Genomic DNA, 22963 nt, shown 5'->3' with positions numbered 1-22963 from the left:
CAGCTGAACGGAGGAGGGGATGGGGATCAGGGATGGGGTGTGGAGAACCTCAGCACCAGTTAGGGCACGAAGGCACCCATGGTGTGCCTGAACGGAGGTGCAAGTAGGAGGAACAATCCCAGGAAAGTTCAGGTAACATTTCCCCCCTTCAACTTGGAAGAGGGTATGCCTGGCCCTCAAGAGACGCAAACCTTCATAAGATCTAGCTACCTGCCTGCTGGCAGGGGAGAAGCTGGTAGTAAAGCAGGTGCTGTTTTTCCACCTTCATCTCCCACTCCCTGTACTGAGGCCAGGACACACGAGAGTAGCAACAACCGTAACGCATTGACTGTTTAGTGAGGAGGCTGGGTACAATGTCCTAGCTCACCTGGAGCTCCAGACAGCTTGCTGCCATCTCAAGAAGGTAAGCAATGGCCTGGGACAAAGTGGCCAAAGCACTGTCCATCACTCTGCCTTCCCTGGGAAAAAAGGCCTAGAAGTTTAGCAATTGAAGGATAGGCAGCACCTGCCAGCCTTCACCCCACAAGGGCCGCAAGAACCTGTCCTGGCCGGTCTTGCGTCCAGGGGTGCTAATCTGCGCCATCCACAGGAGGCTCACTGTGGGGGCCAACACTCCATCTTCTGTTCCAGCAGTGTCCGTAACAATTCAGAAGTGAGGGCGGCGCTTTCGACCTGTATATTTCGTGTCTGCTCGCACTTCCCTGTGAAGAAAAGTGCAGAGCACTGAGTGCAATCCACAGCTCATTCTTGGAGGGGAAGGAAAGCTGGCTCATAGCAGAGGAGTTTGAATGGGTGACAGTGGGCCAGACCAGCACAGCCAGCCAGAGCTTCAGCTGAGGCAGGACCTGGCTGAACTTACTTGCCCTGCCGTCGTCTGCGCTCCTTCTTCTCAAGGATCCAGTCCCGGCTTTTCTTTACAGACTTGCCCTTGACGTTTCTGAACCGTGTCCTACAGAGACAACAAACAGGAGCTGAGCAGGAACTGAGGTGGGAGAAACACACTCTTGCAGCCTGGAGGATTCCCATTCACAACTCATCTTGTCCTCTGCTCTGTAGGAATAGTGACAACTCACAACCCATTCCTCCAGAGGATGGGAAGAAGCAGCTGGAACAGGTGGCCAACAAACAGCCCAGCTCCAGATACACAGGCAAATGGCAGCAGTGCAGGTACTAAGCTGCTGCTAGCACCAGCTCTGAGCAAAGGGCATCTGTCCTCCACAGGCTGCAGCATGCTAGGCTCTGGGATCTCTGGGGAACATGGGCTTAGCGCAGCTGCCTTTCCCTTGTCCGCTCTAGTCTGAACAAGCAGATGAAGCATCTAGCTTCTGAACAAGTTGCCAGTTCTGCCCTTCCCCTCCAAGCCCAGGTACCCCCCAGACCAGAGGGGGTAGAGCAGAGCAGAGCACTGTAAGAGGCAGGAAAACATGGCAGCCACCAACTCCTGGCAGCCACGACGACTTTCCTCTAGCTTTTGTTCCGTCTCTCCCACTGGCTGCAAGGGGAGTGCTTCCCTGCACCACTGTCATGGGAAGAGACCTGGCCAGCAAGAGAAAAAACCCCAGGCCACAGCTCACAACAGTCTGACAGTGAAGAATTTGACAGTGGAAGGAAGGGAACGCTGGGCTTCAGGCACACGAGCCTGCTTCCTTGACAAAAAAGCAATGGTTGGCCACTGTAGACACTCCTCATCCCACCACCACATGCCTACGCTCCAGCACTGAGCTGGCAAGCTGAGTGCTGGACAGAAAGCACACCTCAGACTGAACGCTTAGCTGCAGTTCCAATAGGAACACCATGATTCAGTCACACAATGCCAAGGCTGAGCTCTCCAGTCAAACTAGACAGGCTCGTGTCTGGGGCCCTTCAATGTCATAAAGCACTGCCCCTCCAGGCTGCTAAGGATCCTCCTAGGGCCCCTAGTCCCTTCCCTTCAGCCATTTCACAGTGGCAGTACCCTCGTCCTCACTCAGCAAAACCCAGCCCCTATGCAGCCCCTACACTTCTTCCTTGGGGAGAGGATATACCACTCCGCCCCACACAATACCTTTCATTTGTGAACTTTGCCTGGTGTATCTCTTCATCAGCACACTCAGTACCAAGGCCCTGAAAAGCAAAACCAACAAGTTTCTCATCTGGAGCAGACAGAGCTAATGGTCACTGCCATCTAAATAGAAGAGAACGCAGGGGACAGACTGGGACGGGAGCAAACTGATCTTCCAGCAATTGTCACAAGGAAACTGGACCTTGGGGAGGGCAAGGGCTGGTGAGACCAACAGCAAGCACATGAATAAAGTCATGTTTGCATGTGTCTGGCTCCCACTCTGTGAATTCCCTTTACCCACAGCTCTTCCATATCGCCCAGCAGCCAGGAATCACAGAATCACAAAATGGCCAAGGTTGGAAGGGACCTCTGGAGATCATCTAGTCCAACCCTCCTGCTCAAGCAGGGTCATTGAGAGCACATTGCCCAGGATCGTGTCCAGGTGGGTTTTGAATATCTCCAGGGAAGGAGACTGCACAACCTCTCTGGGCAACCTGTTCCAGTGCTCAGGATCCTTAGGGGAGAGGGGATGCATCTCCACTGCCTGGCGGAGCACCTCACCTTTGGTAACGTGCTGGATGCCCCAACAAAGAGACAGAGGAAGAACCTGAAAGAGCAAGAATGAGAAGAGCAGCATGAAGCCAGGATTCAGCATGTGATTCCGAGTCTCCAAACAAAACTAGATCACATGTAACAGAGTCAGATCTAAGCTGTCACCTCTGCCCAGGACAGGGACATGGAAGAGAGAAAAACAGCTTGGAAAAAATCAATGCTGGACCTAGGGCTCACACCCCCAAAACCCCATACAAAACAGAACAGGACTCACTTCTTAGCTTTGGCACTGTTGGGGTAATCTACCACCATTCCCCCAGTAAAGCCAGCCCTCATGGCTTGGGCTGTGATGAGCTCCAGCTAGAAAAGGAAGCATGTACAGAAGTTATTGAGCCGTCATCCAGCGGTGATGCACAAGACACCTCCGGGCTCAGCGCCAACTAACAGCGCACCCTAAGAAGGGGTTGTCCCGCTCCTGTAACAACCCCTACATCAAACCCCTAGCTCTCCAGTATGACTCAGACACAGTCTGCAGCATTTATTTTGTCTCTCCCCGCTCCTTAGTCTAGCTTGGTCTAACTGAAACAGCAGAATCTCTAGGAGGGCAACGCTGGGCTGGACTATCCAGCCCTGGGGAGTTATGGTGCAGCATATATAACTAGAGCCTAGCTTTCAACCCCAGTCACACAAGGGAAAGTTCAGCACAGCAAATTCAGATCATGTCCTGCCAACTCATTTGATTTTAAGGCTTAGCACAAGGCAGTCTGTGAAGCAATGGGAATTGTGTGGGGCATTCTGCTTATGGGTCTTTTTTTGGCTCCCTGCAGAGCTTTACTGTTGGCAAGAAGGAACGAGAAATACACTACACTTCAGGAAAAATGACAAATTCTGAGCCTCAAACAGCAAATAGCTCCTCTCCCTGGCTCTGCCCATCCCTCCTCCCCAATGACTGACATCCTGTACCTGTTCTGAGTTCTCAGGGTACAGCTGCAGGACAGCTCGGGATCCTCGGGCCTACAGGAAAGAAAGTCACAAACCTATCTCAGTACAGGCTTCCCCCCAAGGAATCCAATTCCCAGCCCAGATATAAGCATCCACCTCACCCAAAACCTGCTGGACCCAAAGTCCCAGGTGAGCTGCTCAGCCTGCAGAGCCAGCTTCTTGCTAGCACAGCAAGGCACAGGGCTAACAGTGCTGATGCAGGGAGCAGGGAATAGGGAAATGAGGGACACCATGCAGGCAGGAAAGGAGATGGGAAGCAGATACTCCTGTTGGTCCTAGATTTCAGTAACTTGGACTTGCAAAATGTCTTGCTAAAATGCACTAGTGAGGATGTAAAAGTAGCTAGATGCCTGGCTGAGACAGCACAGCACTTACCAAGGCAGTATAAAGAGTTGAAAAGAACTGATAAAGGCGTTTTGGAGGACTGTGTGACTTCTTATCAGCATTACAAAGCCATTGCACTGCAGAAATACTAAGACAAAACATGAGACCTCCAGGACACTGAGCCATCAATTCTTTAGCAAAGCCTGTCCCCTCCCTTCAAACTTTTTTCAGCATCGAGCATTTGCTGGGCCTGGCCAGCCCCAGTTCATTTCATTTTCTTCATATAGTTTGCCTTCTATTTTGCAGTAAAGGTGCTACATAAATCTCTCTGGAGACTCACTGAGTCATGCCAAAACCCAAAAAAACACAGTAGCGATTCAAGCCCAACAGAAACGTCAAGCATCTCTTTTAGGTCAGATGCTCAAATAACTGAAGTGCTTGGCTGTGACCCTGATTCACACAAACAGCTCATGCACATTTTGCCAGTGAGCAGTCCCAAACAGAGCATTCAGTTAGGTAACAGAAGGTCTCTACTCCATCCCATCATTTTTATGGGGTATTCTCTAAACAGAAAAGTGTTTCTTTTTCCTCCACCTAGCCCCTCATCCCAAAACGAACCATCAAAACTTTCGTCCACTGACTGACCTCATAGATGAGCATGGTACAAATATACTTTATATTTTTCTCCTAGCAGCAGGTCTCACACCTCCAGACACAATCCCCTATTTTATTTATCTCAGTAAGCTTTCCTAGCCCATCACCACAAGAAAAGACAAGCATCAGCGGGGAACAGCTGCTGGAAGCTGCTTCTACAATCCAGAATCTCAGCAGCTTGTTCCAGAGAGCTGGAGCCAAGTCACATGGAACAAGAAGAGCAACTGATAAAAAAGACGCGTACTCCGGTATGCATGACACGTAGTTTTTGTATACTGTGCAGAATAGGTAGCACAGCTACACAAAGTACCAAAAGAGCTCAGTTATGTGCACAAACTCACCTGATGCAGCCATCAAATATGCCTGGCCTGAAGGGAATGCCATGGCCCACATCTGCAAGGAGAAGGTCTCCTTCCACCTCCCTCTCCAGGGCTACGTCTGTACAGAACAAAGGACAACTCAGGGTACGAGCTCACACCTTTGCAGAACACCTCTGGTGGCACAGAAGGCTGCAGGGCAGAGGGTCTACCTACCCAGCATAGCAGAGCTGATGTCCATGCCAATCCAGTAGTGCCCCTCTTCAGAGATGTAATCACCACTCAGCCCAGAGCCACAGCTAAAGGGAGAAAGGGGTAACAACACAGAGACAACCAGCCCCAACCAAGGGCAATCCCCATCACCTACATGGTCACAGTAACCTGCCCCTCCTTCCCAGACCACAGTGGAGAGAAACCAGGGTCACAGGACCAGGATGACTCTCGCATCCAGGCACCATCCCCTGCTACGGTGCCCACGGGCCAAGCCCCCGTGTGCCCGACCGTGTAGCCGGTGACCCCGCGGCGGCAGGGTCGCCCCTCTCACCCCACGTCCAGCAGGAGGCACGGCCGGTCCTCGGGCAGCCCCAGCAGCTCCACAGCCCGCTCTGACATCTGCGACTGGATCTCCACCACGCGGGAGCTGCAAGGCGCGGCGGGGAGGAGGGGTGTCACTGGGGGGGGTTACGAGGCCAGACGAGCCCCGGGCTCACGGCACAAGGCCCCGGCCGGGGCCAGACAGCCGCGGAACCGCCAGGCCCCGCGCGTCCCGGAGGCGCCTTACTTCTGCGTGTACTTTCGGGCCTCAGCCTCGTCGTAGAACTGCAGGAGATGAGAGAGTCAGCGAGGCTGAAGTGCGCCCGCGCCCGCGCCCGCGCCCGCGCCGCCTCACCAGCTCGGGCGGCCCGCGGTGCTCGGGCCGCCGCCCGCTGCCCGCCATGCTGCCTCCCTGACGTCACCGCCCGGCGCCTGGCGTCGCGCCGCGCGCGTCACGCCGCACCGCTCCTCCCCTCCCGCCCCCCGCGGCGATTGCCGGCGGCGCGGGGGCCGCCATGGTGCCGGCGGCGCTGGGCTGCCGTCTGCGGCGCCTCCTGCCCGCTGCGGCGGGGGCCCCGCGGCCCGGCCGCGCCGTCGCGCAGTTCCACGGCGGGCAGGGGCGCGACGGCGCCCCGCGGCCACGCCGCGACCTCTACGAGCTGTTGGGTGTCCCGGCTACGGCCACGCAGGCGCAGATCAAGGCGGCCTATTACGAGCAGTCGTTCCGGTACCACCCGGACCGCAACGCGGGCAGCGCCGAGGCGGCCCAGCGCTTCACCGCCATCAGCGAGGCCTACCTGGTGCTGGGCAGCGCTGCGCTGCGCCGCAAGTACGACCGCGGCGTCCTCAGCCGCGAGGACCTGCAGGGGGCCGCCAAGCCCTCGGGCCGTCCGCCGCCGCCCGCCCCGGCACCGCCGCCGCGCGCCTCCAGCACGGCCGCCGGCCGCCGAGGCCGCGTGCCGCCGCCCTTCGACTTTGACGCCTTCTACCGCGCGCACTACGGGGCGCAGCTGGAGCGGGAGCAGGCGCTGCGGGCCCGCCGTGAGCAGCTGCGCCTCCGCCGCGAGGAGGCCGCAGCCCGCGGCCGCCTCCACCTCCTGCCTGACCTCTCTGTTGGGCTCATCTTCTTCCTGGGGTTCGCCCTGCTCTATGGTTTCAAGTAGTGGCGGGGCCGGCCCCCGCAGAGAGTGCTGGGGAGCTGCCAGGCTGCCAGCCGGCTGCACCGCCCTGGCAGGCATGGAGTGCAACTGCTGGGCAAGGTACGCCAACTGTGAGCTGTCCCCTCTGCCAACGTGATTGGCGGGTGGGGTGCGTGACTGGCAGCCATGTGTAGTCTCTGCTCTGCAGGCTGTGACGTTTCCTCTCCACAGTGTGATGGACACAGTGCGTGGCCAGCAGGCACTGTACATGGGCTCTGCTCTACAGGCTGTGATGTGTCCCCTCTGCCAGTGTGACCTTCAGACACCAGGTGTGATCAGCGGGCAGCGAGTGGCTGTGATGTGTCCATTCCACCAGTGACCTTCAGACAACGTGTGTGACCAGCAGGTACCACACATGGGTTCTACTCTATGAGCTGTGATGTGCCCCTTCTGCTGGCAAGACCTGCAGAAACAGTGCAAGGTACACAAACGTGGTTCATGGACTCTGCTTCACAGACTGTGACTATATTCCCTCCTCTGGTGCTGCTGTCTGACCCTGGCAGGAACCATGCACCTACACTCCTGAGCTGCAGCGGAGATTAAATGGTTGCCAACAGCGTTTGTATGCTGTGTGTTTTCATAGGTGATGCTCTCGCTCATGCAGAGTAATGGCTCCCTGTGGTTTTCCAGAAATCTCTCACTGAGTCCTGCTGCCTCCATGCTTTCATACTTGTTACCACATCTATGGGGAGTTTCAGGAGTGTTGGTCTCCAGACTGCGTCATTGCTCTTATCTGTCCCACTTCGGAGCTTCACTCCCTAGTGAGTGTGGAGGTCTCATGTTCAGCTGTCATTCATGGAAGAGTGAAACTTGGGCTAGTGGCTGCCCATGTCCTGGTCAGCATGTGACAACACCTGCTTCTCCTTGGAGATGCTGCCTGCTGCCTTGGAGATGCAGTTCAGAATAGCCTGTCCTGTCTGGGGCTTGACAGGAACTTTGCACAAGACCATCTTATACAGGCCTTAATGGCTTGGAGTGGTACATTTCTGGGTACAGAATGACATTATTTGTGTTTTACATGTGTTTAAGCATCCTTTGCACTTAGAGTATTTGCCTGTTTAAGCAGTGAAGTGCTTTAGGAACTAAAGATTGTGTTCTTAGAGCCTCTGTCTCTCCTTGGGTGAAGGCTTCACCTATGTTATGTTTGTATTACATGGAGTGAGTGAAAGCTTGCTGTAACATAGAACTGCAAGTCTTAGTGTGCCAAAGACTTCACATGCATTTATTTGCACTGGATTTTCTGGGCCTGTCTGGCAGATGGCTGCACAGAAGTCAAGCTGCCGTCTCTCACTGCAGTGATCCTGGGTTGTGTTTTCTCCCAGCACAGGCATGTTAAAAACAAATGCCTTGTGTACTACAGCTGGTGAGTTCTGTGATATTGCCACAAGCTTAAGGCGGTAGCATAGCAGAGCATGTAGTACCTACTGGTATAGAGTATGTGCTGGTATATAGCTGGTATAGGAGAGTTTTCAGCTGGGTTCTTGAGAGCTGCTTCTGGAAAGAATTGCTCCATTTTCAAATACAGGCTCCAGAGCAAAATTAGTCCGGGGCGGAAAGAGAGCTTTCCAGGATCCCCTCTGGTTGTCCGTTTACCCCTGTATGAGGTAACATAGATTCTAGTCTTGAAATGTCAGCTTGTGAAGAGCACTTGGAGTCTGGCATTTTAGTGTGTTGGGCATGGGGGGGGGGGGGAAAAACTCTGGAATTGCGGCTCTGTGTCACTCAGTGGTGCTCTTTCATGCTGTAAGCGAAGTCACTTGAAAGATCAGAGGCTGCTCCCCAGACAGGGTTTGGCAGGTAACGTTCTCTTCCAGGCTGGAAGAGCTAGGGAAGTCCATGGGAAGTGGTATGCATTACATGGGAACACCTGTCTGGCCTGTGTATTTTTAAGGCAGCCCTGCCAAAGGCTGGGGGGGTGGGGAGGACGGGGTGATGTATGTCCCCTGATCTTTCTTTAATCTGTATATAGTGATGAGGACCAGAAGGTGTAGGCTGTAACTGCAGCCCACCAGGACTCCAGCAAGAAATCTAGTTGCTTTCTAGGGAGCCACCAGGCTCCCAAACCCAGCCGCAAGTCTGCTGCCAGGCAAAGAGAGGGTCTGGTGTCCTGCAGTGGCAGGATGCTGTGGTGTTCCCCTCTTGAACGGGAGCAGGAGGAAACATGGCTAGCTGCTGTGCTTCCTGCATTGCTCTGCTCCTTAACTCTGAGAAAGGAGATGAGCTGCTCCAGTAAGCCAGCTGACTCTCCTGCTCTGTGTCTGATGCTTGTGTCTGAAATGTGGGGGGTCAAATACCGAGACTGAACTAATCTGCGTGCCTTAGAATGGATGATTTGGACAATGCAGTATTGCTGGTTCTTCCTCAGGTCTCCCTGACAGATCTTGAACATTAAAGTTACCCATCTCATAAACTGGTGATGAAATGACACATCTCTTTCTTCTGGTGGGCTTGGGTGGTACATTTCTTTATAATTCCTGGAAACTGGAGGGTGGGCGACAGGCTAGCATTTTCATATGGTGACTGCAGCAGGATGAGGAAGATGGGGGATTCCTGTCTGTTCCAAGGGCCTATTGGGGAAGATGGACATGCTGCTTGCAGTCAGTGGGAAACATGAGCCTCCCCAATCCTTTGCATACTTCATTCCTGCCAGCTGCAGACCTGCACTGTGCCTCTTCTAACATACCTGGGTTGCTTTGCAGTTCTGAAGCACCCACTGTGCTCACCGCCTTCTCTGGGAAGGAGCGAGCAAATGCTGCAGACAAGGTTTAGTTTTCTTGTGGAATTTGGTAGGAGAAGAGGTAGGCGCAGCATGCAGGGCATGGAGGGATCCTTTGAGGCATGCAGTCTGTCACTCAGGGTGTTACGGTGTACTTCCATGCTGATCAGGCCTGTGTACTTAGCTTTTCCAGGAAGGATTTCAGAAGCTCAGACGGGTAGTGGCTGGAGCTAGTCCAAATTCCTAGACTTAATTTCTCCCCAGCATACAAAGTTTCTACCCTTTTGTTTTCTTATGTCTATACTGTCGTCTGGTTTAATAGTTACTCTCTTTCCCTGATGGAGAGGTGCCAAAAGCGACTAGATTTCTTTCTGTTTTCCTTTAGCCAGGTGAGAGCAGTCCTTATGGGGTGACTATGGCACAAGCGCTAGAGGAAATCCAACTGAGTCTAACCATGACAGCAGTGGTATAATGGCAGGGGACTGTGTGAGCTTTACAAGCCCACCAGGAGCTAAACCTCAAAGGGAAAAAGGAGAGGAAATTACGGCAAGAGCAGGAATGATAGGATGTGTAAAACTTGCTGCACAGTGTCCTCCTCCGTATTTAAACCCCATGTTCCACCTCTCCTGTGGCAGTGATCATAGTACTGTTGACAAGAATTCACTATTCACTGCACATGTTGGTGGGATGCTGAGCAACGGGGGAGGGTTACAGAGCTGTCTTCAGACAGGGAGAAAGCCAGGGCAGATCATCGAGAGCCATAGGGAGTTCACTCTTCCTCACACTCTCCTAAGGACAACAGCGAAAGATCCTTGGGGATGCTGAGCCACAGAAGGTTGTTTCTTTAAAACATGGAGCCCATCTCCTACATTCTGGAAAAGGGCAGCTTTCCCTGCTGCTTCCCTGCAGGGTTATATGGTGATTGACACTGGTCTCCCAGGCACGCCTAGGCTGCATGCAAAGGCCTGGGGCAGCTCCCCTGTGTGTGTGCTCCCCTGGGAGAGAGGTTCATTAGTGGGCTGCCCTCTGCCAGCTCTGCTGGGCTCCCCGGGGTGCTGGGCTCTGTGCTGGGCTCAGATATGGCTGCAACTGCCTGCTACCCTGGTCTGCACCTCCCATCGCTGGGGACAAGGCAGCTGTGGGTACGGGTTACAGCTAGGAACTGGAGATAGGGCTTTTCTTCCATTCCCACGTCTACTGCAGGCTTGGCCATCATTTGGAAAAGAAGCTGCTGAAAGATGCCATAGCCAAATGCAGAAGAGACAGTGGGGCTTGGTGCTGCTGACACTGGGCTGAGCCTCCTCCGTTGTGGGCAGAAAGGGGAATATACCATATAAGTAAAGCCAGGAATTCATTTTCAGTCTACTTGAGAGTATCAGCAAAATGTGGCAGACAGTAATTGTTAGTCCAGTTATAATGATTCTAAGTCCAGATATCCAATTACTACAAAAGAAATCTCAGTAATATACTGCAGTTACAGTTATATAGCCCCCCTCCTAGTACTTGCCCTCTGGGTGCTGAGGACAGCAGTTTCAGTCAGGGTGGGAATTATTGAGAGCTGTCAGCATCCTGAGGCCTTCTCTGGGAGGAGTGGGATGTTCATGGTGGGAATTTCTTCCTCCTCACCCTAGAGCTCACTGGGTCCATGTTTTGTATGTTTTTTAACATACCCTACCTCCTCCCCCTTCTTCACTGCCCTGCAACTGCACATTACATCTGCCTTTGCAGTATATGGTGTGTTGTATGCATGCTAGATACTGGTTCTTTGCTGTTACCACTGCAACCATTCTTGCCAGCTCTTAAGTTTGTGTTGCTGTGAGAAACTGCTCATGGGTGAGTTGTTGACTGGGCCTCAGCTATCACCACACGTTCAAGGCCTCTGTTGTGGGGCCCCTACACCTCTACTCTGCATCATCACTCAGGGCCAGAGATGATTGATTCTGTGAGCATAACTGCTTGTTATTCCTTCCCGTATCAGAATTATTAACAAAAGACATCACACTGCACTACTATAAAAGGGAAGCAAAACTAACCAGTTAACAACTGCCTGGTAATTAGATGCTGTTAGATGCTGTTGTAGATGCTGTTGAGAGAAAACTCCAGGCAAACTGACAAGTTTGGATGAAGCATTCTTGGCAACCCCAGTCCTGAGGCCTGGCAGAGTCAGTACAGAGCCCATGACTGGTACCAATAAAGGCAATACTATGTTTAGTGGGCTCCCTGGCCCCCCAACACCACCACTGTACATACACACCCATGTAGGCACTGTTAAGTGCTCTGGTTCCTGTCACTTGGAGCGTTGGTTCCTCCTGGAACTGGAGGAATTGCTGGGGATAATGTGCTGCCTGTGAAAGGGCTGCAGCCATGCCATTGTCCCCAGGCTGTCCCATCCCATCCCAAGCCTATTCTTGTGGACTGACCTTGTAACTGTGGGCTGGGGGGCGTCAGGTTGCTTGCCTCAGCTACTGAGAGCTGCAGCCTGTGGGCACGGAGGTTCAGTGCCTAACTAGGGCCTCTTTCTTCCGTCTGGAGAAGCTGGGCTGCTCTTTGGGAAAGAGGAAGTTAAGCCTGGCCCTTGGCAAGCGTTTGAGGGTCCCAGTTGGGCTGGGGGCATCAAGGGCAGAGTGAAGGAGAGCTGCAGGCTGGGTGAGACCTTAGCAAAGGCAGGGTGTCATGCTCGTGAGCAAAGAGCAGGGTCCTGAGCAGCACTGGGGGCAAAAGGGTCATTGGCCCCTCACAGAGGGGCCTGAGGAGGCAGCCCTTGGCCTAGCTCAAACCCTCGCTTGTCCTGGGCTCCTGGCTGATCCAGGCCCATGGCTCCAGTGGTGTCCATCCTCTCGACCTTCACCTGCTCTCTGGGGTCTCTGTGCAGCGCTCTGCACCCCAGTGCTGCTGCTGCTGCTCAGCCTGCAGGGGCTGTGCCCCCCTGGAGAGGACCCAGGGAGGGGCTGCATGCTTGGCAGCACCCGTGGGTGGTGGAGGCTGGCTCCTCCTCCTGTAGGCAGCATCCCCTGCAGCAACTCCTCTGTTAATAGAGTTTCCTATTAACAGCCTTATCGCCTGCACCAAACACTTGCTACACTTAGAGGCCCAGCCAGTAGCCAAGTGCCCAAGTGCTTTGTTGTGGCACCACCCATTGCTGCCTGGCCCCAGCCCAGGGTTTTGCTCCCTTCCAGCACGCAGGGGTTGCTGCTCAAAGAGTCTCCCTTCTAGCCTGTCTGTGTCAGGGGTACACTCCTTCTCTCCCAGGCATCTTGTCCCTCTGGGACTGGGAACTGCTAGCCAACCAACCTGGCCTCCAAAAAGCCACATATGTAGGCTGGAGAGGGCCATGGGGCTGGTGGGGGCTGCTCACCAGCCCACCCCTCACTTGCTTGGCTGCATGCCAGCTGGCAGATGGATGGCCCACTGCAGAAATGAATGCAGGTGCGTGCCCTGTGGCACTGCTTCCTTCTCTCCAGCGTGGCTGGGGGCATGTTAATCCATGCACACCCCGCAGAGCAGGCCTCTCTGTGGCCCTGTGGGGCAGGGAGCACTCAGGGCATTGGCCCCAGTGAGGAAAGCCACTGTGGCCTGCAGGAGCACTGGTGCTGCCAGCTCCTGCCCACTACCGAGGTCCCTGGCTTGTGCCCCGTGCTGGACTTTGTCCCCAGCCCAGGTCTACCCTTGTAAGGGACTGGGGCTGCATGCATAGAGAGCCGCCAACCCAGTTGCCCAATGGGGCCCTGTTCCCAGCAGGCTCGTGATGTGCTAACACTGTGCACACGCTCCACCTGCCCCGAGACCACTGCAACCAGGAGCTCCTGGCAGGCAGGTGCAACTGCCTGCCTGTGGCAGGAAATACTTCAAACTGGGCAGGGGTTATAATGGGACCAGCTCCAGGTTGTCAGCCTGGGCAATCCCTGGATGGGAATTCCCTCCCCCTGCCCCCCAAGGCAAGGGATCACCTTTCCTGGCAGCTTCCTGGCACTTGGAGCCAAACATGATGTGGATAGAGGCCCTTGACCAAAGGGCAGTTGTGGCCAGCCTGGCAGGAGGCCAGGGCTTGCAGGGGGTGGCCCAGGGCCTGGCCCACTGCATCAGGCTCCTGCCTGAGCCAGGGCGAGTGCCTGAGAATGCCGCTGAGCTTCTACAAATAGGACCTGCCATGAAAGCCAGCCAGAGCCACAACAGCCCAGGGAAGGCTCCCAACCTACCCTGTCCTTGGGGCTGTTACCTTTAGCGCCATCAGCCCCAGTGAGACATGCTCTTCTTTTGAGGGCTAGAAGGAGGCAGCGGCTCCCCCTGAGGTTTCATGCTCATGGAGCCAGATCTGTTTCTGTGGTAAGGTAACCTGGTGCCTGCTTGGCAGTGAGGGGCTGGGGCAGGTTGTCCTGGAGCTGCTGATAAACCCCTACAGTCATCACGTGTTGGGGTCTGGCCCTGGGGATTCATGCAAGGCAGGGACCGGGGCCGGTTGGGGGGGGGGGGGGGAAAGGTGAGGTAACCAACTGGTTGTGTCTGGCTGGTTTTCAGCTGGCTTGGCTGCCCGTGTGCAGCCCTTGTGGCTCCGCACATGCATGTGTTCCCTGGGGCCCTGCATCCCCATGCTGCTCCCAGCCATCTCCCCACAGCCTCCAGAAGAGCCCTTCGGGCAACCCAGGCAACCATATGGGTAACACCAAGGCACAGAGCAGGAGAGGGCTGCCTGTGCATCCTAGCCCTGTGCAGGCACAGCACTGAGATGGTCCCAAATGAAGCTTGCCCTGGGAAGGGACTTGCCTTATGGCCATAATGAGGAGCACAGCACAAAGACCAGAATTATTTTCTATAAGATGCTGGTCTGGAGCAATGAGGCCCTTTGGAACTGGTTGTGCTCATCCCACCTCCCCATAACATAGCAATGATGCTCCCAGGGCAGTACCATGGCATAGACACTAAGCATCCTGGCACTGTGGCCTGTCTGGGAGCACCAGTAGGGCTCTCCCTTCCTTTATGGGGAGCTGGATCTGGGGGCACCATGCTTCAGTGGCCATGGGTCCTGCCATGGCCATGATGACCATTATCACAGAAACAGCCTGCCTGGGCTGTGCAAGGCACAGGTGACAATGTCTATGTGTGAAAGCACCGGCACAAACCTTACAGCAAGGGCTGTGAGAACCATAGCCAGGGACTTTTGTCCTCCAGGTTGCACACAGGCCACCCTGTGTGCCCACATCTGGGTGCTGGGGAGGGCAAGGCGATACACCTTGATACCTGTTGCATAAAAATCCTCTTCTCTTCCAGTAAAGCCTCACACTGAAGGTTGAACTGCTGTCCTGTCCTTGCTCAGTCCCCTAGTTCCCTGGTCACGTTAGCCCTGTGGGGTTGGCACTGGAACCCAGCCAAGTGCTTGCTCTCTGGTTGCTAGCCCACTCTGTTCCCTTCCTCTCAGCATGGTGGTGTGCAGCAAGTCACAGAGCCCAGCCATGACCCAGCCATGCCCAGGTGGCTTTTGTTTAAAGGCTGAGCCCAAACTGAACCTGGTGGGACCCAGAAAAGCTGTAGGCTCTTGCAAAATCCTAAATGCTCCAGCCACCTAGTCTCCTTGAGGGCCAGCCTATGGCTTTTGAATAAATTCATCTCAATGGCTGGCCCCCTGTTTTATCCTAGTCATAAACCTCTTCTAACAGGTTAAACCATACAGTTTGGATGACCAGCCCCAGTGAGACCAGCCCCAGCCCCGAGTCAGGGTTGGAATTGGGGGTATGGGGTGACGCTGCTGGTGCAGGGGAGCAGCGGCAGCCACATCCCTGCTGGGTGCAGGAGCATTTCCTATGGCTCCAGAAGCTGGGAGGGGTGATCGGACACTGCCTGCAAACAGCATGCGTTACGGGGTACTTTGTGGTCAGAGCCAGGGGCGAGGTGCTGCTTTAACTTTGATTTCCAGGGTGGCTCTGTGACAGCGTCGAGCTGGCAAGTGGGCAGGCAGCTGGGCAAGAAGAAAAAAAGCTGCAGCTAGACAGGGGTTAAAAGGATAAGAAGAGCCTGAAACCAAATCAAAGGCTGGAAAAGAGGCGCAGCACCACAAAAGACACCCCAAAGAGGGGAGAGGGCAGGAGCATCAGGTGGAGGAATGAGGTCTATTCCCCCATAACTCCGCTTCTTCTCAACCTTGTCTCACTCCCCATGGTGTGAAGTTAAAAGAAGTAACAGGAGGCTGTGATGAAACAGGGTAAGTCCAGATCTCCTGCTACCTTCTCCAGCAGTTGCTGAAGCCGCATCCAGTGCAAAAAATGTGGATGGGGAAGAGGTGCCAAAAATACTGGCGCGGGACTGGCTGCAGTGCTGGGGAGGCAGGACGGCACCAGGGCTGTGCCCAGGGCCAGGAGCCTATCTGCTCCAGTTATGAGCAACCCAGGCTAGTTGTGGGGTTAAACCTGGTGGGTTTAACCTCACTCCAGGGGGAATGAGGGGATGGCTGTCACCATGAGACATCTCCAGTTACCATGACCATTCAACAGACAAGTGGCCAAACTGGTGGGAGGTGAGTCAGGGGCACCTCGCCTCGGGGGAAGCCTGAGCTCATGGCCTGGCCTCTCTGCCCACTGTACAAGCTCAGAGGCAATGCCAAGGGTCTACCCCGGCAAAAGGACCCTCCTTCACTGCCAGTCCTCTCCAAGGCTGCTAAGTGTTCCCCTTCAACCAACTGCTCCTCCCTGCTGCCTGGCTTGCTCCCTTCCCTCCATTCACAGCCTGATCCAAGGGGAAACCCAGAGCCTGGAAAAAAGCCTTTATTTGGAAAGTGTGCCATGCCCAATACTCCTATGGCCCCAGAGGAATGCAGCCCCCCACACCATGGTGCAGCAGGCTGGCTACAACTCCGGTGATGAGTGCTGAATGCCAGGGATCCTCGGCCTGCTCTGATCTCCTGGGCCCTCTTCCCTGCTATCTCCCACCCTTCTGACCACTGATGTCCCTATTATCTCCCCCTGCAACACACACCTCCTATCACCGTTCATCTTGCTTCTGAGGCAGAGACCCCTGCAATAGCTCCCCAAGGGCAACACCCACAGCCTGGCCACAGTACTGGCACCACTCCACCCACCCCAGCTGCAGTCCCAAGCACCTCAATGCCCTCCTGAGCATCTACTCCCCTCTATCCTGCCCCACAGACATCACAGCCCCTCGCAGGCATATACCACACAACTACCCCCATTTGTTCTACAGCCAGGATGCTCTTGCATGATCTCTGTGGGTGCGCAAGGCCACGAGCAAGAACATCCCCTATTCCTGCGCTGCTACCGGTGTGGAGGCTCCTGCTTCTGTCGGCACGGGAGCTGCTGCACACGGAAAGGCCGGGGGCTGAGCAAGGGGATGTGCCTGATGAGGCACAGCGGCGAGCCTTGGCCAGGGGTTTCAGACCGTGGTGCTGCTGGCTGGTGTCCCAGGGCTGGGAGATGGTGGCTTGGAGGAGCAACTGGCACAGGGAAGGGCACAACAGCCTCTGAAGGGATGAGAAAGGCAGGCACAAAGCCAGAGCGGAGATGGAAGGCTTTGAGGGCAGCTCTGCTCTGCAGAGGGGCAAGGCAGCCTTGTGCTGGGCTGGCTGGGGCACCTGGGCACCCTGCGGGACATGCAGGAACCCTGCCCAGCTTGTTCTTCTGCAACAGCTCCTGCAGTTTCTCCAGTTGCGTCCGACAGATGTGGGACCGTGTCCGGCTCAGGCAGAAAGACTCCAGAAAGGCATCAAGGGGAAGGTCCTGGGACAGGAACTGCTCCATCTGTGCCTGCGGGGATGGAAAGTGGGGAAGCGTCAAGCCGAGAATGCTGTGGAGAGAGCTCAGAGATGGGGCAGATACCAGATGACTGGCCCCACCCCGGGCCCCTGGACTGTTCCCCAGGGCTTTAAGCACACAGGAGGCCACAGTGAAGGCCCAGGTGAGCAAGGAACATCAGCCCAGGCATCTCTTCTGACTCACCTCTGACTCTGCCTCAGAGGCATTGAGGTTGGCTTGCAGCTGGCCAAGGGCACTCTGTGGGCTCCACTTCTCCAGGTAGGCCCCTGCATCAGGAGAGAACGGGGCTGCTAACAGACCTCCTCCCCTCGATGCACCTAGTGCTGGGGGGCCGTGGCCTTTCCCACCCCCACGTGCAGGGGGAGCTCCCTTCCAAACAAACACGCCCAAACACATCTCCAGAGCCATCTGCACACTAGAGTGTGCATCTCACTGCTACTGCAGGCCCACCCAAGAGTTGGCTATGCCGCAGGCAACATGCCCCACCACTACTCTTGATTATGGCTGGGCGATTTCCTGGGGCGGGTTTGAGGATGCTGAGCCCACCTAGGCCCCTGCATGCTAATGTGAGATGCTCTGGGCATGCCAGCTACCAGAAGCAGGTGGCCTGGCTCTCCCTTACCTCCTTGGACATGCCTCACTCACCCAGCCGCTGCTGCTTGTCCCAGCATGCCTCTTGTATCTCCCGCAGCTCTTGGTACTTGATAGCTAAGGAAGCTTTCCCACTCTCCAGCCTTGGGCGCAGGGACAGGTTCTCCTTGGCCAGGGTGTAGTTTGACATCAAACACATCTCCTGCTCCAGCTGCAGACTCTGAAACTGAAGGGACACGGGGTCAGGGCTGGGAGAAATGGCCAGAGCTGCTTAGAGCTGGCAACACTTCCAGGGATAGGGTCTCTACCTGTACAGGGTAAACTCCCTCCTTTTGTGCCATCCCCATCCCTCTTTCCTGCTGGAAAGAGGCTAAGAAAGACTTCAAAAATAACCTGACAGGATTCCTGCTGAAAAACACCAGGAACTGCTGGAGCCTAAAGTACACTCTTGATTTATTCCAGCAGCCTCTGTGCAGAAGCAGAGCCAGGGAAATTAACCTGAGCATGGCTGGCACAGCAAGGGGTGCTGCTGTCACTACAGCTAGGGAGTCACAACCGGCCCCTCACGGAGGCTGGATCCCAGATGAAGGTTGTCCCTGGACCGCACTCAAAGCACTGGCACTCCTCTCTCAGCTGTTTTCTCCTTGCCTGTTGTTGCTCTGCAGCCTCCTCCCTGCCACTAAAATCTCAGGTTGATCTCCTCAGTGAAAGAAGCAAAGGGAGCGGATGTGGTGCTGCTCAGGTTTCCTGTGGCCCAGAGTTCAGAGCAGGCACTGAACAACTGCCTGGCATGTGATGGCCTGCCAAAACCCTGAGCAGCAACAGAAGCACTGGAGCCAACTCCAGGCCCATGCACCCAGGCAAAGTTTTCACTGCAACTGTCCTAACGAAGGTGTTGGGTTTTGCTGTTTTTTACCGAGAACTTGAGCTCAGCAGGGGAGTGGGGAACGCTCAATCTTGCAAGCTGAGTAGTGCACGAGGCCAGATACTAGGATTTCAAGTCTCGGACCAAGGAAAAGACCAATGAAAACTGGTGGCTGAGGACTGGAGAGCCAAGTCCCTGCTGCCTGCAGCCAATGTTGCACACACTGCCCCCGTGCCTGGGGTGCAGCCAGCTGCCCTGCATGCTGGAAAAGCCTCCCTCACCTGGGACATCCTCCAGCACCGCCCAGAGCTGCTGTGGCAGCCTGGCATGTACCACAGGCAGAGCTCCCTCTGCAGCCTCACACCTTCTTGAGGAACCAAGTCTCAGGACACTGAACACAACCTTCAGTTTACAAGGGCTCCTTGCTATGCTGCTGCAAACCCCCTTCGTCTCTCGGCGTGGGAGGACCCAGACGCTACCATTAAAGACGTTATCCTTAATATGACCTTGGCTCGTCGGGAATCCCCCTCCAGCAAGGGGCTCCGGGACACCTGCACCAAAGCCGCTCGGCAGTTCAGCTACTTTCGTTCTGATTAGCGCAACGCTTCCGTCTCTACCGACGGAGCGCAGCGAAGTGCGAGGAAACAGAAACCCAACTCACCGGGGAGGCACAGCCCCCTCCCCCGGTACAGGGCGCCAGCAACGCCCCGGGGGCGCAAGGGGCGAAGCATCCCCTTCCCCTGATATAGCGCGCCGGCAACCCCCCCCGCTCCTCCCCCCCGGTATAGCGCGCCGGCAGGGTCTCCAGTACGGGGCCCGGCACTGCCGGGATTGCAGCGGAGAACATAAGGCACAGCCCCTCTCCCTCCCCGGTATAGGGCGCAGCGGCCGGTCGCGGGGGCTCCCGGGACCCGCTCGCCCTCCCTCCTCCGGAACCTCCCGTGGCCCCCAGCCCAGGACAGGTCCCGGGACCTGGACGGCCCCGCCCGTACCTTCCTGCTGAGGCGGACGACGCGCTGCAGTCGGGGCTCGTCCTGCAGCAAGGCGCGGAGCTGCGCGGTGCTGAGCGCCCTGAGGCGGCGCGGCGAGCCAGGCCCCGGAGGCGGCGGCGGCGGCGAGGGGGGGGTGGGAGGCCCCGCCGCCGCCGCCGCTCGCGCGCCCCTGCCCCGCAGCATGCCGCGCGCCCCTCGCCAGGGGGCGCCGCCGCCGCCCTTAAAGGGGCCGCGCTGCCGGCACCGCCCCCGGGGCGGGCGCTGGGAGCGAGATGCCCGGCGCGCCCGCCTCCTGCTCCGCGCTGCCGGCCCCCCGGCAGCCGGGGGCGGGGAGCCCCGAGGAAACACCCAGCTGGGGCTGAGGGGTGGCAACGTACGCTGCGCGGCACTGTGTGCATCCTGCCCTGCACTGCACTGTCTGCATCTGGCTCTGCACCACACTTTGGGCATCCTGCTCTGCACAGCTGCTCCTGCTGTTCAACTACTTCTCTGCCTGCACCCTTATACTATCCCTCCACCACTGTAGCAGGGATTTCTCCGTCTTGAGTCAACTTGGCCAGGGCTAGTATTTCCATGGAGGAAATATCTGATGGGAGAGAGCATTCAGTGCCCCCGGCTTGGCTTTAGATATCAGCTCAAACCAATGCTAGCTCCTGGAGCTGAGCTAAGAGAAGCTGCCAGGGAGATACCAGGGTTCCGAGCTCATTGCCATGGGGTAGCCAAGAGCCAGCTAGGATTTAGGGAGCATCCAAATCCTTAGCTTGGAATAAGGAGCCGTGAGAGCCAGTATGAGCCCTGGCTGCCCACTGGGGCTTGCTGTGGTGGGGGAATGAGATGGCAATGCAAAGATGCCCAGGGTGTGCGCTGTGCCCTGGCCTTGCCCATCCTCATGGGCCGGTGGGCTACCAATCCTCCTGCAGTGCAAAGATATTTTGGTTTGATCTCCTGGATCTCCTGGCCTACACTTCTCCACTGCCTTTGGAGGGCCACAGCTGAAGACAGTACTGCAGAAGTGCTGCTGAGACTAGGATTGCTCTTTAGTCTGGCAGCGCAAATGCAACCCCCCCCCTCCCGTTTCACCTGTCACTTGGACACCCCAGAAGCCCAGGAGCAGCAGCTGCAGTGTCATTTCACAGTCTGCCCCATGCCATCTGATCTCATCACGCCTGCTGGCTCTGAAAGCCAAATCCACTGCTCACCATGAGCCATGCAGGTGCAGCAGGATATAGAGGGAGCTGGGCCAGGCTGGAGGCCACCAAAGGTGTGTGAAGATGCCCATCCTGTCCCTCTTGGACTCAGAAGAAGGTGCTGCTTGGGGCAGGCAGGGATTCAGGCAAGAAGCCCTGGGGAGGCAAAGTTGCGGCGATAGGAAAGATCATGGGAAATACAGTACCACTTGCCTGTTTGGAGGCTTGTTAGATGGGCAGGTGAGGGTCCTTCCGGGTTTGGGCCTGAAAGGGAGTTTTCCCCCCTGTAGCTGGTATGAGGGGGGAAGGGACTGCCTGGTTACAAAAGACAACATGCAGATCTCTCCATCTCCTTACAGACACCCGGGAGGTTGGAGGTTTAGTGGGGGGTCACACTTGGCCTTCTTGGCTGTAGCAGTGGCAGGGCAATACGCCCGTCTGTGCTGCTCCCTGCCAGACCTGTGTTTGCCTTTGCAATGCTGCATGGCTGGCTCCAGCAAGCTGAGGGCCCAGAGCTGCCCAAGGGGGACAGGCAGTGCCTCCCAGATGCCAAGCTTGCAATCCACTGGCCAAGGTGCAGCATGCGGCTCTGCATTTTCTGGAACATCAAGCCACAGTGGCACAGCTGCATCCTGGAGCCAGAGCTGGCTGCTCTGGGGACATGAGGAACCCTCCTACCAGCCATCTTCTGCCTTCTGCTACCATCTAGTGCTCAGGCTGCAGGAGAGCCTCTCTCCCACCCAATGCCAGGTCCAGCATGAAGGTGCTCCCTCTCTCTGTGCTCTGATGGCCATCACATGATGGGCATGGTCTTTGCTCAGGACGAATGTCTCTTCCTGTCTTGGAGGATAACTGGTGTTGGGAGGCACTTCTGCAGTCTCTACTCCAACCCTTGCACAGCAGGTTTCATCCCCAAACCAGATAAGGCTGTTCAGGACTATGTCCAATTGAATTTAGGATGTCTCCAAGGTTGGAGATTCTCCCATCTCTGGAGAGAGCCATGTGACACTGCACAGAGTCCCTGAAGGGACACTCTCCGAGGCCAGGTGAGGACTTCAGCCAGAACAGGGGACTTTGGCATGGGCTAGTCTCTGGGGTCCTCCTTGTCCTCTCTGTGCACACTCTGGCTGGGGCTCATTGCAAGGCACTAGAGGCTCTCAGGAGAGCAAGTACAGCCTGCTTTATCCAAGGGCTGCTCCTGAGGTAGCCCTTAGCTCTGTTTTTCCTCCTATATCACAGAATCACAGTCTAGTTGGAGTTGGAAGGGACCTCTGGAGATCATCTCGTCTAACTCCTCAAGCAGAGTCACCTACAGCAGGTTGTCCAAGACTTGTCCAGTTGGGTTTTGAATATCTCAAAGAATGGAGGCTCCACAGCCTCTCTGGGCAATCTGTTCTAATGTTCAACCACCCCCACGGCAAATAAGTGTTTTCTTGCTTTGAAGTGGAACTTCCTGTGTTTCAGTTTGTGCCCAGTGCTGCTTGTCCTGTCACTGAAAACCACTGAGAAAAGTCTGGCCCCATCCTCTTTGCACCCTCTCATTGAATATTTATACACATTGATAAGATTCTCCCCTCAGCTTTCCCTTCTCCAGGCTGAACAGCTCCAGCTCTCTCAGCCTCTCCTCACATGAGCGATGCTCTAATCCCTTCATCATCTTGTGGCCCTTTGCTAGACTCACTCCAGTAAATTCATGTCTTTCTTGTACTGTGGAGCCCAGAACCGGACACAGTACTCCAGGTGTAGCCTCGCCAGTGTTCAGCAGAGGGGAAGGATCACCTCCCTTGACATGCTGATAAAGCTCTTCCTAATGCAGCCCAGGATACCGTTGGCTTTCTTTGCCATGCGGACACATTGCTGTCTCATATTCAACTTGTTGTCCACTTGGACCCCCAGTTCCTTCTCTCCAAAGCTGGATATCCTCAGGTGCAGGTCCTGCAAGAGCCCTGTGGCAGTGCTCTGGAGCAATGTAAGGTGCTTCCAGGCTTAGAGACCCTCCACTGCTCATTTCTTTCAGTATTTTCCAATTTTTTCAGACCTTTTTGAACAGTTGCCACTGGGCTCTAGGCTCTGCAGCTGGCAGGGCAGACCACAGCCATTGGTCCTAGAAGTTCAATTTGCCTTTGGTACTTCCCTGCCCCAAAACAAAGTGATAAATGGTTTGTGAGGGAAAAAGCTCTGCTTGAACAGTCTGTCCTGCCAGCACCACAGTGTCTTGGGGCATAGGTGCTG

The 22963-nt window shown here is 55.7% G+C and overlaps 3 protein-coding genes and 1 non-coding gene across 5 annotated transcripts; 1 reads left to right on the top strand and 3 right to left on the bottom strand.

Moving 5' to 3' along the window:
* Positions 1-312: 312 nt before the first annotated feature.
* Positions 313-5877, bottom strand: BUD23 (BUD23 rRNA methyltransferase and ribosome maturation factor). The gene is made up of 12 exons (XM_068910328.1): positions 5780-5877; positions 5672-5709; positions 5435-5530; positions 5107-5189; positions 4915-5011; positions 3971-4067; positions 3557-3607; positions 2868-2953; positions 2603-2648; positions 2045-2103; positions 860-949; positions 313-701 (listed from the first exon to the last, which is right to left on the bottom strand). The coding sequence occupies exons 1-12, from the start codon at positions 5825-5827 to the stop codon at positions 647-649; spliced, it is 846 nt and encodes a 281-aa protein (XP_068766429.1). The 5' UTR covers positions 5828-5877; the 3' UTR covers positions 313-646.
* Positions 1404-1536, bottom strand: LOC138061349 (small Cajal body-specific RNA 20). The gene has a single exon (XR_011134986.1). It is a non-coding gene; the product is annotated as a small Cajal body-specific RNA 20 (non-coding RNA).
* Positions 5878-5939: 62 nt separating the features above from the next.
* DNAJC30 (DnaJ heat shock protein family (Hsp40) member C30) lies at positions 5940-7179 on the top strand. 2 transcript variants are annotated; one of them, XM_068910324.1, is made up of 2 exons: positions 5940-6683; positions 6795-7179. In XM_068910324.1, the coding sequence occupies exon 1, from the start codon at positions 5940-5942 to the stop codon at positions 6585-6587; it is 648 nt and encodes a 215-aa protein (XP_068766425.1). In that variant the 3' UTR covers positions 6588-6683; positions 6795-7179. The 2 variants fall into 2 exon arrangements, with proteins under 2 accessions (XP_068766425.1, XP_068766426.1); XM_068910325.1 differs by having other exon boundaries at positions 6850-6984.
* An 8896-nt stretch (positions 7180-16075) lies between these two features.
* Positions 16076-19735, bottom strand: VPS37D (VPS37D subunit of ESCRT-I). The gene is made up of 4 exons (XM_068910322.1): positions 19545-19735; positions 17742-17913; positions 17280-17362; positions 16076-17087 (listed from the first exon to the last, which is right to left on the bottom strand). Exons 1-4 carry the CDS (start codon positions 19725-19727, stop codon positions 16599-16601), a joined length of 927 nt encoding a protein of 308 aa, XP_068766423.1. The 5' UTR covers positions 19728-19735; the 3' UTR covers positions 16076-16598.
* Positions 19736-22963: the final 3228 nt, after the last annotated feature.

The sequence above is a fragment of the Struthio camelus genome, chromosome 16 (genome assembly GCF_040807025.1).
Source record: "Struthio camelus isolate bStrCam1 chromosome 16, bStrCam1.hap1, whole genome shotgun sequence".
NCBI classification, from domain to species: Eukaryota; Metazoa; Chordata; class Aves; order Struthioniformes; family Struthionidae; genus Struthio; species Struthio camelus.
This window is presented reverse-complemented; position numbering and strand designations above follow the sequence as displayed.